The 17,195-nt window shown below is 33.6% G+C and overlaps 1 protein-coding gene across 1 annotated transcript; it reads left to right on the forward strand.

Annotated features, from left to right (window-relative positions):
- The first annotated feature begins 12,463 nt into the window (after positions 1-12,463).
- Positions 12,464-17,195, forward strand: LOC127867393 (zinc finger protein 2-like). Its single transcript, XM_052408518.1, has 3 exons — positions 12,464-13,131; positions 14,707-14,870; positions 16,118-17,195. Exons 1-3 carry the CDS (start codon positions 13,090-13,092, stop codon positions 16,395-16,397), a joined length of 486 nt encoding a protein of 161 aa, XP_052264478.1. The 5' UTR covers positions 12,464-13,089; the 3' UTR covers positions 16,398-17,195.

The following is a 17,195-nucleotide window of genomic DNA, read 5'->3' on the forward strand; positions in this document are numbered from 1 at the left end:
AGATTGCTTGTAGGAAACCATCTATTTATCAATTGTCTTATAAATAACTACATTATTTGCGTAACTCAATTTCTAAGACCTACCTTTGACGGTTGCCGTCATTGAATTTTATAATATAAATGCCGCAACTCATTAAAAACAGTTCTTCACGCCTTACTTAGGAACGTCGACTAATTAAAGAATCATATTAGAAACCGTATTACATGAAAGGAAGCCGAAACAGATGAAGAATTTGTGTACTTGTATTATAGGCTAGTCGTACGGGGCCGTACGGCTAGCCACTGCCTTATTCATATTCGTGTTTTTTTTTCAATGCTATTATGCAATATGACACTGTTGTGAAACGTGTTCGTTCAAATGTTATGCTAGATATTAATCATCGACTAAAAATTTTAGAATACCTTTCTTTTCAAATGTATATGACTCATATATAAATAAAGCCACATATTGTATTTGTTATAACGATTGGTAATTTCTTTTTTAGCTCCACTGGCCAGAGGCCAGCGGGGCTTATGTCATGGTCCTGTGTCCGTCGTGCGTGCGTGCGTGCGTGCGTTAACTTTTCCTTAAAACATCTTCTCTTAAACTACTGGTCCAATTCTGATGAAATTTCACAGGAATGTTCCTGCGGTAAACCTCTTTCAAATTTGTTCAAATTATGCCCCTGGGGTCAAATTTGACCCTGCCCCGGGGGTCACAAAATTGAACATAAGGCCTTTTTTGTGAAAACGTTCAAAATCTTCTTGTCTGTAACCATTGGGCATAGGGCTATCAAATTTGGTATGTAGAGACATCTAATAGTCCTCTATCAAATTTTTTCAAATTATGCTCCTGGGGTCAAATTTGACCCTGCCCCGGGGGTCACAAAATTGAACATATGCTTATATAAGGCCTATTTTGTGAAAACTTTCAAAATCTTCTCGTCCATAACCATTAGGCCTAGGGCTATCAAATTTGGTATGTAAAGACATCTAATAGTTCTCTACCAAATTTTTTGAAATTATGCCCCTGGGGTCAAATTTGACCCTGCCCCGGGGGTCACAAAATTGAACATATGCTTATATAAGGCCTTTTTTGTGAAAACTTTCAAAATCTTCTTGTCCGTAACCATTGGGCCTAGTGCTATCAAATTTGGTATGTAGAGACATCTAATAGTCCTCTACCAAATTCCTCCAAATTATGCCCCTGGGGTCAAATTTGACCCTGCCCCGGGGGTCACAAAATTGAACATATGCTTATATAAGGCCTATTTTGTGAAAACTTTCAAAATCTTCTCGTCCATAACCATCGGGCCTAGGGCTATCAAATTTGGTATGTAGAGACATCTAATAGTCCTCTACCAAATTCCTTCAAATTATGCCCCATGGGTCTAATTTGATCCTGCCCCGGGGGTCACAAAATTGAACATATGCTTATTTAAGGCCTATTTTGTGAAAATTTTCAAAATCTTCTCGTCCATAACCATTGGGCATAGGTCTATACAATTTGGTATGTTAAGACATCTAATAGTCCTCTACCAAATTTCTTCAAATTATGCCCCTGGGGTCAAATTTGACCCTGCCCCGGGGGTCACAAAATTGAACATATGCTTATATAAGGCCTATTTTGTTAAAACTTTCAAAATCTTCTCGTCCATAACCATTGGGCCTAGGGCTATCAAATTTGGAATGTAGAGACATCTTAGGGTCCTCTACCAAATTTCTTCAAATTATGCCCCTGGAGTCAAATTTGATCCTGCCCCGGGGGTCACAAAATAGAACATATGCTTATATAAGGCCTATTTTGTGAAAACTTTCAAAATCTTCTCGTCCATAACCATTGGGCCCAGGGCTATCTAATTTGGTATGTAGAGACATCTTATAGTCCTCTACCAAATTTTTCAAATTATGCCCCTGGTATCGAATTTGACCCTGCCCCGGGGGTCACAAAATTGAACATATGCTTATATAAGGCCTATTTTGTGAAAACTTTCAAAATCTTCTCGTCCATAACCATTGGGCCTAGGTCTATCAAATTTGGTTTGTAGAGACATCTAAAAGTCATCTACCAAGTTTCTTCAAATCATGCCCCTGGGTTCGAATTTGACCCTGCCCTGGGGGTCACAAAATTGAACACATGCTTATAGAAGGCCTATTTTGTGACGACTTTCTAAATCTCCCGTCCATAACTTTTGGGCCTAGAGCTATCAAATTTGGTATGTAGAGACATCTAATAGTCCTCTACCAAATTTCTTCAAATTATGCCCCTGTGGTCAAATTTGACCCTGCCCCGGGGGTCACAAAATTGAACTTATGCTTATATAAGGCCTATTTTGTGAAAACATTTAAAATCTTCTCGTCTGTAACTATTGGGCATAGGGCTATCAAATTTGGTCTGTAGAGACATCTAATAGTCCTCTACCAAATTTCTTCTAATTATGCTCCTGGGGTCAAATTTGACCCTTCCCTGGGGGTCACAAATTTGAACATATGCTTATATAAGGCCTATTTTGTGAAAACTTTCAAAATCTTCTCGTCCATAACCATTGGGCCTAGGGCTATCAAATTTGGTATGTAGAGGCATCTAATAGTCCTCTACCAAATTTCTTCAAATTATGCCCCTGGGGTCAAATTTGACCCTGCCCCGGGGGTCACAAAATTGAACATCTGCTTATATAAGGCCTATTTTGTGAAAACTTTCAAAATCTTCTCGTCCATAACCATTGGGCCTAGGGCTAATACATTTAGTATGTAGAGACATCTTATAGTCCTCTACCAAATTTCTTCAAATTATGCCCCTGGGGTCAAATTTTACCCTGCCCCGGGGTCACAAAATTGATCTTATGCTTATATAGGGTCTATTTTGTGAAATCTTTTCAAATCTTTCTATCCATAACCATGGGGCCTTGGGCTACCAAATTTGGTATGTAGTGACATCTTATAGTCCTCTACCAAGTTTTTTTTCAAATTATGCCCCTTGGGTCAAGTTTGACTCTGCCCCGAGGGTCACAAAATTGAACAAATGCTCATATAAGGCCTATTTTGTGAAAACTTTAAAAATATTCTTGTCCATAATTGTATGGTATAGGGCTACCAAATTTGGTATGTAATGAAATTTAATAGTTCTCTTCTTAGTTTGTTCATATTATACCCCTGGGGTCAAATTTGAATCTGCCCCGGGGGTCACAAATTTTGAATATATGCTTATAAAGGTCTTATTTTTTGAAAACTTTCAAAATCTTCTTGTCCATAAACATTGGGGGTAGGGCAACCAAATTTGGTATGTAGTGACATCTTATAGTCTTCTACATAGTTTGTTCAAATTATGACCCTGGGGTCAAGTTTGACCCTGCCCCGAGGGTCACAAAATTGAACATATGTTTATATAAGGCCTATTGTGGGAAAATTTCAAAAATCTTCTTGTCCATAATCGTATTGCATAGGGCTACCAAATTTGGTATGTAGTGCCCCTGGGATCAAATTTGACCCTGCCCCGAGGGTCACAAAAGTGAACATACGCTTATGTAAGGCATATTTTGTGAAAACTTTAAAAATCTTCTTGTCCATAAACATTGGGCCTAGGGCTACCAAATTTGGTATGTAGTGAAATCCTATAGTTTTCTATCAGGTTTGTTCAAATTATGCCCCTGGGGTCAAATTTGACCCTGCCCCAGGGGATCAAAAAAATGGAACATATGCATATATAAGGCCTATTTTGTGAAAACTTCAAAAATCTTTCTGTCCATAACCATTGGGCCTAGGGCTATCAAATTTGGTATGTTGTGACTTTTTATAGTCCTCTACCAAATTTGTTCAAATTTTATCCCTGGGGTCAAATTTGAATCTGCCCGGGGGTTACAAAATTAAACATATGCTTATATTGCCTATTTTGTGAAAACTTTAAAAAAAATCTTGTCCATAACCATAAAGCCTAGGGCTACACAATTTGGTATGTAGTGACATTGTATAGTCCTCCACTTAGTTTGTTCAAATTATACCCCAGGAGTCAAATTTGACCCTGCCCTGGGGGCCACAAAATCGATTATATGTTTATATAGTGCCTTTTTTGTGAAAACTTTAAAAAATCTCTTGCCCTTAACCATAAGGCGTAGGGCTACCAAATTTTGTATGTAGTGACATCTAACAGTTCTCTACCACGTTTGTTCAAATTATGCCCCTGGGGTCAAATTTGACCCTTCCCGGGGGGTCACAAAACTGAACATACGCTTATATGGGGCCTATTTTGTGAAAAATCTTGTCCATAACCATTGGGCCTAGGGCTACCAAATTTTGTATGTAGTGACATCTAATAAATCTCTACCAAATTTTGTTCAAATAATGCCTCTGGGGTCAACTTAGACCCTGCCCTGGGGGTCACAAAATTGAATAAACACTTATAAAGCGCCTATTTTGTGAAATCTTTAAAAATCTAATTGTTGAAAACCATTCAGACTATGGCTTACAAATTTGGTATGCAGTAACATCTCATAGTCCTCTACCAAGTTTTGTTCAAATTATGCCCTTTGGGTCAAATTTGACCCTGACCCGCGGGTCACAAAATTACACATTATATACGCTTATAGTAGTCCTCTTCAAAGTTTGCTCAAATTATGCCTCTGGGGTTAAATTTGACCAAGCCCAGAGGGTCACTAAAGTGTACATGTGCTTAAATAGGGCCTATATTTAAGTATTTGCAAATGCAGAGAATATTTATGCCCCCCTTCGAAGGAAAGGGGGTATATTGCTTTGCACATGTCGGTCGGTCGGTCTGTCGGTCGGTCCGTCCACCAGGTGGTTTCCGGATGATAACTCAAGAACGCTCGGGCCTAGGATCATGGAACTTCATAGGAAGATTGAGCATGACTTGCAGAAGACCTCTATTGATTTTGAGGTCACTAGGTCAAAGGTCAAGGTCACGGTGACCCGAAATAGTAAAATGGTTTCCGGATAACTCAAGAACGCTTATGCCTAATATCATGAAACTTTATAGGTAGATTGATCAGGACTCGCAGATGACCCCTATTGATTTTCAGGTCACTAGGTCAAAGGTCAAGGTCATGGTGACCCGAAATAGTAAAATGGTTTCCGGATGATAACTCAAGAACGCTTATGCCTAGGATCATGAAACTTGATAGGTAGATTGATCATGACTCGCAGTTGACCCCTATTGATTTTTAGGTCAAAGGTCAAGGTCATGGTTACCCAAAATAGTAAAATGGTTTCCGGATGATAACTCAAGAACGCTCATGCCTAGGATCATGAAACTTCAAAGGTACATAGATCATGATTCGCAGATGACCCCTATTGATTTTCAGGTCACTAGGTCAAAGGTCAAGGTCACGGTGACCCGAAATAGTTACATGGTTTCCGGATGATAACTGAAGAACGCTTATGCCTAGGATCATGAAACTTGATAGGTAGATTGATCATGACTCGCAGATGACCCCTATTGATTTTCAGGTCGTTAGGTCAAAGGTCAAGGTCACAGTGACAAAAAACATATTTACACAATGGCTGTCAATACAATGGAGAGCCCATATGGGGGGAGGGGCATGCATGTTTTACAAACAGCCCTTGTTGTTTAAGCCTTTTTTCAGCAGAGCAGTGGAGCGATACAGGGCCATCACGGCCCTCTTGTTTTTGTTAAATTCTATTGTATAATAAAATTGATACTCGCCTTTATTGTCTGTTTATAAACTGTGCCGTCATCGTTTGATTTGTGCAGTAACGGTTTGTAAATTTTTTACCTATCTAAAACTTATGTGCGTATGGATAGTTATCGTATATGGTTACTGCTTAAGCAACCGGGTTTATCTTTTTATGTCACATTATAGCCTCAACAAAATACTTCACGGTTTAATGTGGTGGTCAATTTGTTACATTAAAGTAAAGCTACTGCTACGTAACGTCGGATTATTACGTCATTGATTGGTGTTGTTTTTATTTTGTACACTGCTTCGTTAGTTAACATTCCGTTATTCTTTTTTTTTTTTATTCATTTATTTTTCACATTTCTTTACATTGTAGTTTACATCCATAATTACTAGAATACGGAAAAACATAAGAAAGTGTATGATAATAATGTACATTTTGAACTATAACATATCAAATATTTAGCGTATGCGTGATTATATTTTAAAAATTGTTTACATTGCCAATGTTAGATAAAGAGCTTTGTGATTTATAGCAAAAACATAAAACTAATAATTTATGTTTACTAAACATAGAGGTTTTATATCTAGAAAAAGTAAAGAAAATATTTTACAACAAGATTTGTTTCAATGGAATTGTTGTAAGTATTTGTTATTGTTTTTAGAAGGATTTTTTTATTAAATTGTTTTGACATAAAATTTGTCTGGGTAGCATTATTTGTGGTTTGTAGAATGTATGATTCACCTAAATTGAATCCATTTTTTTTTGGTGTTGTTCATATTTATTTTTTACAAGGGCAATCTCAGATACAATTTTTATTCTCGTATTTAGGTATTCAATAAAGTGAGGAAAGGTTGGTATGCATTTTTTGTATTTCATTTTAAATATAAAAGATTTTAATAGTATCACAATAAAGTTAAAAACATCAGAGTGCAGTTTTTTCTCAGTGCATCCAAAGAAAGCATGAGTTTTATTTATTTCAATTAATATGTTTTTACTGGCAAGAAACGTTTCCATCTTTTTCCATATTATTTGAATGTGTTGACACTCCCAAAATAAGTGGTCTATTGTTTCAATATGTGATTGACAGAAATCACATAATGTGCTGTTGCTTAGTTTGCATTTAAAAAGATATGTGTTTGTGGGGACGATTCGCATGATAAATTTATATTGAAAGCTGCGTAAAGACATGTCGATGGTTGAAATGTGGGGAACAATATGGATTTTTTCCAAGTGGTTGAGTCTATATCGGTAAAATTCGTGTTCCATTTGTTTTCAAGAATGTCATTGTCCTCGTTTTGTAACTGAATATTGTATATGAATTTATTAGGATATTTTGTTTTGATTATTGCTTTTGACAACGTTTCGTCTGGTTGATTGATATCGAGGTCATAAATGCTTTCTTCAGTTTTATATTCTTTTGGGATTGATGTGATTAGGGTATTGAATTTCATAAAATCATTGTTATTGATGTCGTAGAGGTATTTAATGTTTTCAAAATTATACATGGTTTTATTTCTAAAGTCAAAAAGTTGATATATGTATTTTATCCTTCTGTCATACCAATCGCGATAAAATAATGTTTTTCCGTTTGCTGTTATTGACTTGTTATTCCATATTATTTCCTTTTTGATGCGTTTTTGTGAATGTCGTGACTTGTATATTGTATTTGCTGCAGACCACGATGTAATGACGTCGTGGAAAAAAGTGTTACCTCCGCTTATTTCTGTTATAGTTTTTTCACTAAGTTCGCTTTCAAAAATTAGTTCGTTTCAATATTTATTTAATATCAAGTCCCATAAAAGTTTCCATTTACCACAGTTTTCTGAGTCTAAATATCTTTTTATCCAGCTACTTTTTATTGAAGTTAAGAATTTATTAATGTTTGTAAGGTTTAAACCACCACTTTCATACTTTTTATATAAAGTTTTTCTTTTAATTTTGTCCGGCTTGTTGTCCCATGTAAAGTTAAATATACTCAGTATTGAGCTCGATGGGTTCGGTAAAACTGAAAATGGGTAGATTAATTTTGGCAACGCAAAAGTTTTAATGACAGTAATTTTGCTCATTAAGGTAAGTTTCCTGTGTTGCCATTGTTTTAAACATGTGTTAAACTCATTTAGCTTTGGGATTAGATTATTTTGTAAATTCAACTCACTTTGGTTACAAAAAGTAATTCCTTAAGTTTTTGCTTCTTGAGATGTCCAAATAAAAGGTCTTTCATTGCAGAATTTGATGTTGGTTTTGTTCAAGGATCCAATTCGTAATATCGTTGATTTCGCGGTATTAAGGTTTAGGCCTGATATCTTTTTGAATTCATTTAGGGTTTCCACCAATGCTCTAAATGATTGCTCGCATCCATTGATGAAAAAAGTTGCGTCATCGGCGAAGAAGGTTTGTTTTATTTCTTTTCCCAATACATTTATGCCTTTAATTTTGCTATTTTGCTCAATCTAGTTTGACAATAGTTGCAAGCATATAATAAATAATGTGGATGATAATGGACAGCCTTGTCTGACTCCTTTTTTTATTTCAAAACTATCTGAAAGATGCCCATTGTTTATGATTAGACTTTTTATGTTAGTGTAAAATACTTCGACCCATTTAATCAGGCTTGACCCAAAATTCAATTTCTTAAGACATTTTAGTATAAATGAATGGTTAAGGCTATCAAAAGCTTTTTCAAAATCTGCAAAAAATAACAGTCCAGGTTTTTGTTTTACATTTAGGTGTTCTATTACATCAAATATCAAACGGACATTTTCTCCAATGTATCGATTTTTCATAAATCCGGTTTGGTCAAAGGATATAATTTCAGGTAGGCATTTTTTAATTTGGTTCGCGATGGTTTTTGTAGCAATTTTATAGTCTGTATTTAATAAACTTATAGGTCTCCAGTTTGCTTGATAATCTAAATTTTTTCCTGCTTTAGGTAGAAGTGTGATAATACTTTGTTTTTGCAACTCAGTAAGTTCGCCTTTACCAAACGAATAATTTATTGAATTTATAAAATAGGGCTTCAGCGTGTTCCAAAACATTTTATAAAACTCGACTGTTAGGCCATCTGAACCTGGGCTTTTGTTGTTACTCATTTCTAACAGTGCAATTCCGCATTCATATTCGTTAAGTTTTCCTTCACACAATTGTTTGCTTTCGTTGGTTAATGTTTTAATTTCAGTGCTGAAAAAAATGTTATCATCTTTTTCTTCTGGTAAATCATTTTTAAACAGGTTTTTATAGTATCTTACTTCGGCTTCCATGATTTCATCCTTTGTTTTAAGTGTTTTACCATTTTCGAGAAGTGTATTAATTGCTTTTCTTTCGGCATTTCTCTTCTCTAGGTTTGCAAAATAGGCTGTATTATGTTCATTGTTTTCTATTTTGATAGCTTTAGCTCTAAGTATTGAACCATTTATTTTTGTTTCATAAATTTGTTCTAGTTTCAGTTGTTTTTGTTTGATTAATTCTGAAAGCTCGTCGTTATTGTTATTTATATTATTATTATTATTATTATTATTATTATTATTATTATTATTACTATTATTATTATTATTGCAAACCATTTGTTTTTCGATCAGGCGAATCTCCTCTTCCAATGTGTTTTCTTCTATTTGGGTTTGTTTCTTTTTGTAGGGCGTATATTTAATAGTTTCATTTCGTACAGTACCTTTTATAATTTCCCAAATTGTATTTGGATTTGAGTCTGGGTTAGCATTTACCACATCGTTTATACTTATCTTAATCTTTTCTTGATATTCAATATCTAATAAAATAGAGTTATTTAATTTGAAATAACCTGGGCCTTTTCCTAAAAGAGATTCGTTGATTGATAAATATACTAGAGAATGGTCGGTTTTATATCCAGGTTTTATGCTACATATATTGATTAAGTTACATAAGTTTTCAGATATCAGGAAATAATCAAGTCTACAATGTATTGGTGGTTTTGTATTTGAATGCCAGGTATATTGTAATTTTTCTGGGTGTTTAGTTCTCCAAATATCTGTTAGTTCGCATGTCGATATTATATTTAGAAGAATATTTCTGCATTTTGAGTGTGTTTTATTACTTCCATTCTTCTTATCTATATTTGTGTTCAAGACAGTATTAAAGTCTCCACCTACGATGTATGATTTTTCATTATGCTTGAGCAGGTAATTTTGTAGATTATTAAAAAGTGTTATGTCGTCAGAATTTGGTCCGTAAACGTTAATTAATGTGATAATTTTATTTTGAATTTTAATATCGGCAGAAAGTAATCGACCCTCTATAATTTCTGTGCTTTGGATAATTTCTATATTGCTTTTAGGGTGAATAAAAATCCCAACCCCTTCGCTGTTTGTTTTATTTCCACTATAAACGAATTTCCCGGGCCAATCCTGTTTCCATTTTTCAAAATTATCTTTTGATAAGTGGGTCTCCTGTAGCATGTATATTGAGTGATTTAAACCTTTAAGCCATTCAAAAATGTGTAATCTTTTGTTTTTATTGCTTAAACCGCGAACATTAACTGTTGATATTAAGGATTCCATCGATGATTGTTTATATAGTGTGCATAGTTTTTATGGCAAAACAATTGTTGTGTGAACGCATATTGCGTTTTTATATTGAGATAGAAAGAAATCATTTTGTATTGTGGTCGTAAAAACGTAGATCGTCTTATTGTGTAAAAACATTATTTACTAGTGCAAAATGTCATGTTTAAAATTACACATGAAATGTTTGCAAATTATTTGAGGTAGTTCAATAGTAATATGAGATGGATGTAGAAAAGATTTGTATCAAAAAGTAAAAAACAAAAAAAACAAAATGATAACGTAGAAAAGGAACGTTAATACACAAATTAACACGATAAATGTGACAAATAGAACAACAATAGAAAACGACTATGCATACACGTTTTAAGTATCCCTTTGTCCATGACAAAATGCGAAAAACAAAAGTGGACAAAGAGATCATAACGTGTTCTGCTAAAATGCATGCCTATCTTTACCTATTTTCACACCATTTTCTTGGTAGGGATTTTTGTAACAATTGTTTGCTCTAATTGTTTTATTCCAAGAAAAAAAATGTATAGGTAGTTAGAGTTTTCTTGATAGTTTATAATTAAGGCATGTAAATTATATGTTTTATAAGCCTCATTTGACGCTATGCAATGTTTTAATTTACATAACGTAAATTACATATATTGTTGCACTAATAATCATGTAAAAGAAAGGTAGTTAATTTGAATGTTCGTATAAGTAAACAATTTATTTATAATTAAATCTAGATTTCAAATTAAATTTAATGAATATAAAAATATGAAAGTACTTTGGATATTTGCTGTTACAGACATATTATAAACATACAACATCAGGTTTTTTAACATCGTTGTTCTTGATAAACTTTATCATATATTATAGTACATTTAATTACAATGGTATATTAGTGCGCATTTTTTAGAGCGCTTGTTGTTTTTAATACATAACATAAGTTTCTAACAATAAATGTTACATTATGGCTACGCCGCATGTAAAGTGTCACCTTATTTATAGAGATAAAATAGTTGTATTTACATAACGTAAATTACATATATTGTTGCACTAATAATCATGTAAAAGAAAGGTAGTTAATTTGAATGTTCGTATAAGTAAACAATTTATTTATAATTAAATCTAGATTTCAAATTAAATTTAATTAATATAAAAATATGAAAGTACTTTGGATATTTGCTGTTACAGACATATTATAAACATACAACATCAGGTTTTTTAACATCGTTGTTCTTGATAAACTTTATCATATATTATAGTGCATTTAATTACAATGGTATATTAGTGCGCATTTTTTAGAGCGCTTGTTGTTTTTAATACATAACATAAGTTTCTAACAAATGTTACATTATGGCTACGCCGCATGTAAAGTGTCACCTTATTTATAGAGATAAAATAGTTGTACCAGCTGTGTAATAATAATTTAGGCATGTATCTGTTATATTTTATAGTGCTCATTTTACTTTATGCTTTTGATTTAAATTAATTATTGTGTTGCATTAGTATCAATGTAATTGAAGGGTAGTTAATTTGAGTTTTTCGTATAAGTAAACAATTTATTTATATTTAAGTCTAATTGCATTTAAATTTAAAGTATACAAAATTTAAACATTTTTAGTTTCTTATTGTAGCATTTTGAATATTTACTGTTACAGAAATATTATAAAACATACAACAGCATGCATTTTTTTATATCCTTAAAAAATTACAGCAACAAAACAACAACAACAGCAGTATGTCTGTATCCTCTTACAAATTTCAAAAATAGAAGATTCATTTACAATACTACGTGGATGTCGCAAACAAGTTGTAAAAATGCAAAACAACATGGAACGACAATTCTGAATATGCTTAAGAGTAAAACAATGCAAAAACACTGAAAAATAACTGATGCGCTGTGAAAAAAAAGTGTTACCTTATCAAAGTGCCACATCATACTATTATATTCGCGCTTCTTTTTTAAAATAAGTAAGTGTATACAGCAAGCACTTTTTTTAAAAAGCGTTTTTCGATAATTTTCAAGTAATTTCAAACTCTCAGTTCGTATTATTTGTATTCGTATAATATACTTGCATGATCAATTAAAAACATGTTCGATACAGCGCGCTTCAATTTGGTTCAGACAACAACTTACAACCAGAGTATAAACATTGGTGATATTTCTCACGTACTGTTAACTTTCTACGTGATAGGTTTAACCAATGACAGTTAAATATGTTTACTACACATTATGTGTTTATATGGTGATAGGTTTAACCAATGACAGTTAAATATGTTTACTACACATTATGTGTTTATATGGACCGAGTATATACACATTTGTATATAACGTTATCTACTCGTTTACAACTAAACATTTATATATACGTTTACGCCCATACTACATGTATATATATAACCTTACCTTCTTTTTTACAACTATTCATGTATATATATCTTAACACTCATACACGTTTTAACACGCATGCGTTTAAATTAAGTTACATTAAATGTTTAATATATCAATTTTAATTAATTATTAAAATTATAATTATTGAGACTAAAACTTAATATATAGCCATGCCCACTTGTTTTACACTAAGCATGTCTGTACACATTAACGCACATACACGTTTATACACGATTTTTGAGCTACATTTAATATTTGTTTCCATTTTGATATTAATTCATCAATACCATTCTAATGCTATTGTTAACAATATTAGTATAGCGTTATGAGATATGTCATACTTTGAAGAAGTTTTATTATCGATTATATTCACTGATTTGTCAATGTATATACATGATTATGATATTTTTACAAACTGGCATTCGTTTGAGCTGGGGTTACAAAATATGTGTATGAACTATATGCTGGATATAATCAGCCAAAGTGCAGCGGATATTATCTACGCTTGACGTGTGTGTCTGTTCAACGCTCTGCAATGTCATCTCGGTTCATCTGTATACTTCAGCACAATGATAAGGTTATGTTTACATGTTCATATCAATGAGGTTTCTGTACTCGGCAAACTGGATCACTCGTATGTCCCCACTTGCACTTTTATGGTGTACTTTCCCGTCCCACGACCAGACTGCTTCTTGGTCAGATTTGGTCCTCTTTATTGCCATGAGAACTTTCTGGTTGATTTGAGTCAAATCCTCATTTAAGAAGATGTCAGTCCCTTTAAATTCTCGTCTGTTTGACATGATGGTATTTCTTTTCAGCCTTGATACGAATTTTACTATAATAGGACGTGAATGACCGTCTTTGGGTTTTCCTAATCTGTGGGCGATATCAATGTCTGATTCTTGTAAGTTTATCTTTGGGAATTTTTCGTTCAATATATGTAAAATCTTATTGGTGGTTGTTTCAGCAGATTCATTTGTGTTTTTCTCTAAACTTTCAGAGATACCAGAGATGCGTATCTTGTTTCTACGCCCGTATTGTTCGAGATCGTTTAACTGACCAGTTTTATCATGCAGGATTTTCTTTAAGTTTGTGATGTTTTGGGCTTCATCTTCTTTAGTTGTCACTAATTGTTTTTCTAGCTGGTTTATTTTACTTTTGAGGTTGTCATTCTCTTTCTCCTTTTCGAAGAGCTTGCCTTCAAGAATATCAAGCTTGTGCATTACAGATTTTAAAATATCGTCTTTCATGAGGGTAATTGTATCCACAATGACTTGTTTAAGGACTGAGTTTGTTCCTGAACAAAGGTTTGTAATCTTTTCGTTTATTGCTGCCAATTCCTTTTTTATGTCTGTTTCTGCCATGGTCACTTCAATTTCTTCTGTAATGATTTCTTGTGTTTTACCTTTCTTTTTCTTTTGTTTAATTGTTTGTTTGTCTTTTTGTTGTTGTATACTGGTGTCTAATTCACTTCCACTGGAATCACTATGCTTTCTTTTGGATATATCTGACATCTCTCTACATGTGTTTACATTTTAATTTTGCTCAGTATAGCTGAACATTTATTGTGCGTGGATTGAGTGTCATAGGGTACTAGAGCATGAATATCTCGTGCACTTCGAGTTTTCACTGAGCAATGCTGTTTACAAAATTACAAATGGCTATCCATATACAACCTACGTTTTCCGACCATCGTTTGTTTATGCTGACTTTACTGTCATTTTCATGTTTTCTGTACTGTATAAGATGAGTAAGGTGTTACCGGTATATTTGTAGTCCAGTACAATCCAATTTTCACTATTTATGTATTCTATAAATCACTAAATTTCGTATATTTTATAAGTTTTGAAAAACGCGACTTATCACTTCCACGCATGCGCACTGTGTCCCCATTCCGTTATTCTAGTACTTGTTTATAATTGTGGATGTATACCATTATGACGTCAGCATACACATATACATGTGATGTCATTTAGCCTGACACCACTACGTTTATGCGTTAACCCAATTATTATTAAGGTTTTATTCATGGTAAGGTAAAATTCAAACGTATTCCCGCTAATTGCTTCATGTCAGTTTTACTGTATAGTTTTAAAAATGTAAAAGTGTTTATGCGCAAAATGTGTTCAGAAGTTTAACCAATTATTTTCAGGCGGATATGGAAACAACAATCGCCTCTCGGCTTTGTTCTGAATGTGGAAGGGAATTCAAATCTAGAAGCGGCTACAATCGGCATGTCCGAATGCATCAAGGACAGGCACCATACCGCTGTTGCGGGAAGATGTATTTTGATAAGGACAAGCTAACGATGCACAGGTATAACATACAATTTGTTGGCACTATAGCATATCCTTTGATATTCACATGTAATGTAATGACGTATTGTTCGTGGAGAACACACAATTACAAAGTTCATTTCTGTTTTCATCGCGATTTATTTCTGTTGAATATTTTCTAATACAACGCTTGCTAATGTTCGTGAAATACAATTTTACAGCGCGGCGGCCAATATGGCCGCCACGTCAAGAAAACACGGCAAATCTAACCGCAGGATTAATTTGCATAAAAATCCCTTATAACTTTGATTGGTCATTAGTGTCCGTTTCTTCACGTGCTTATTGTTGATTGGTTGAATTGCTAAATGTACTGGAGAAACCAATTTATTCATGTATTTACACGCTTGTCGAATAATCCCACTAGACATCTAGTTTGATTTTTTGTGGTGATATAAAGTTCTTATGTATTCTTATAGTTGAATACGATTACGATTCCCGGTGCAATACTTTGTATGACTGATGCAACTTTGTATGATTGATGCTAATAAGGCATTACTGTAACCCCATCATCTGGCATATTTCAATGGCTATTTGAGGTGATATAAGTCCTTTGTCAAAATCGTTGACCATTTCGTCAATTGAATGCCTTGTTAAATAATCTTTGACGTTTCAATTTGTTAACTTAGTCTACTCCAACATGAATGCAAGGATATGTCATGTTTCTACTTGCTAGTAATACACATTTAAATATTTTGAACCAGTTTCTACTCGTTAGAAATAAACCTTCAAATATTTTGAACACTAATTATTACGATATACGATGTATCATATTATATGCTGTAACGTTACACACACTTTGAGTGATTCATTAATTTAATTCTGTTACCACTACGTCTAATGATGCTACTGAATATAATGTTTACGACGATTGTTGTCATTTATTCGTATAGTACGGATATAACTACAAAAAGTATGTTTAAAATACTCTGCGTTTCATAACGTCAACAAAAGTATATAAATCGCATGGGTGTAGAGATAAGTCACGAATAATGTCAGCTCGGTTGCATGACAGCCTTATCCTAGTAGAAACACTCGGCAAAACATTTCCTGTGAATAACCAGTACATTGTGTTCTCTGGAAAGTTGAGTTATAGTTTCTTAATGAGAATAAAATGCGGAACTTCTTGATGGCACCTCATCCACGATGCTCCTCCGATCGTTTGCCGTATTTAACTGACGGACAGTGTATGAAAACCTTAATACTTATATGGAATAATTATTTTAACAGAAATCATACACATGGAGAGGAGGCTAGGGAGAAATGTGACGAGTGCGGAAAGCGATTTGCCACACGTCAACAGGTCGCAAAACATTTATCAGTCGTGCACTGTGAAGCAAGACCAAGTTTCAAATGCGATACGTGCTGTTTACACTACACATCCAAACAGGGTCTCCAGGACCACATCGTGTCCCAACACGAGGGACGAGCTGTGCACGCCTGTCACTGTGGCAAGACTTACAGACACGCTACAAATCTGTACAGACATAAAAAATCAGACAAACATTAATTTTGGACGTGCGAATCAATCAGGAATTGTATTAACCCCTATTTAAACCATTGTTTTGGCAATCATTTTAATATCAATTTGTTGCTATTTTGGAAAGCACACCTGCGACTAGTTTTTGCTTTAGCGAATATTTTAATTATTTTGAAAATTTATGTCACATTACTTCTGTTTTTGTCGTTCAGTTTTTGTTTTATTTTCGTTTTCCAATCGTTGTGTGAATATTTGCTCCTAGTCGGATCTCGCGTTTTTATAGTTATACATGTATGTTTAAGTTTGTTTGTTTTTATGTTTTGTATTTGCTCATTTGATTGATTTATGTGATTTAAACTGTGATTATACTGTGCTTAAACTGTGATCTCATATATATAGGATCTGGCACGAGTTGTCATATCATACCATATTTTATTAAACGAGTTCAGGAATTTTGTTAGTAAGCGAGCCTTCGGCGACCTTACTAACGAATTTCCTGGACGAGTTTAATAAAATATGATGATCGTTTGATATGACAACGAGTGTCATATTATTTTTATCACATGCTTTGAAATGAGCAAATTAAGTAACTATTTAAGCAAACATAATGATAAATCCCGAATGTTGTTTACATTTCGTGACGTCAATTGACGTTGCAACGTCATTTCATCAAAATAACAAAATGCTATTGGTCTATCAAACGAAAACAAAAACTAAGCCAATGAAAACGCTTAAAAAGTATATAACACATGTGTAAGATAAAAAATTTCTTAGTGGTTATATTACATGGGAAACAGGGTATGGTATGTGATAAATAAATAAATATAT

Source organism: Dreissena polymorpha, chromosome 2, assembly GCF_020536995.1.
Source record: "Dreissena polymorpha isolate Duluth1 chromosome 2, UMN_Dpol_1.0, whole genome shotgun sequence".
Classification (NCBI taxonomy): domain Eukaryota; kingdom Metazoa; phylum Mollusca; class Bivalvia; order Myida; family Dreissenidae; genus Dreissena; species Dreissena polymorpha.

Bases quoted from the DNA above. Each gene is read 5' to 3' on its own strand.
- LOC127867393 (XM_052408518.1), top strand. From the start codon at position 13,090: ATGTCATCTCGGTTCATCTGTATACTTCAGCACAATGATAAG. The intron at 13,132-14,706 runs GTTATGTTTACA...AATTATTTTCAG, and splicing joins TACTTCAGCACAATGATAAG to GCGGATATGGAAACAACAAT. The intron at 14,871-16,117 runs GTATAACATACA...TTATTTTAACAG, and splicing joins GACAAGCTAACGATGCACAG to AAATCATACACATGGAGAGG.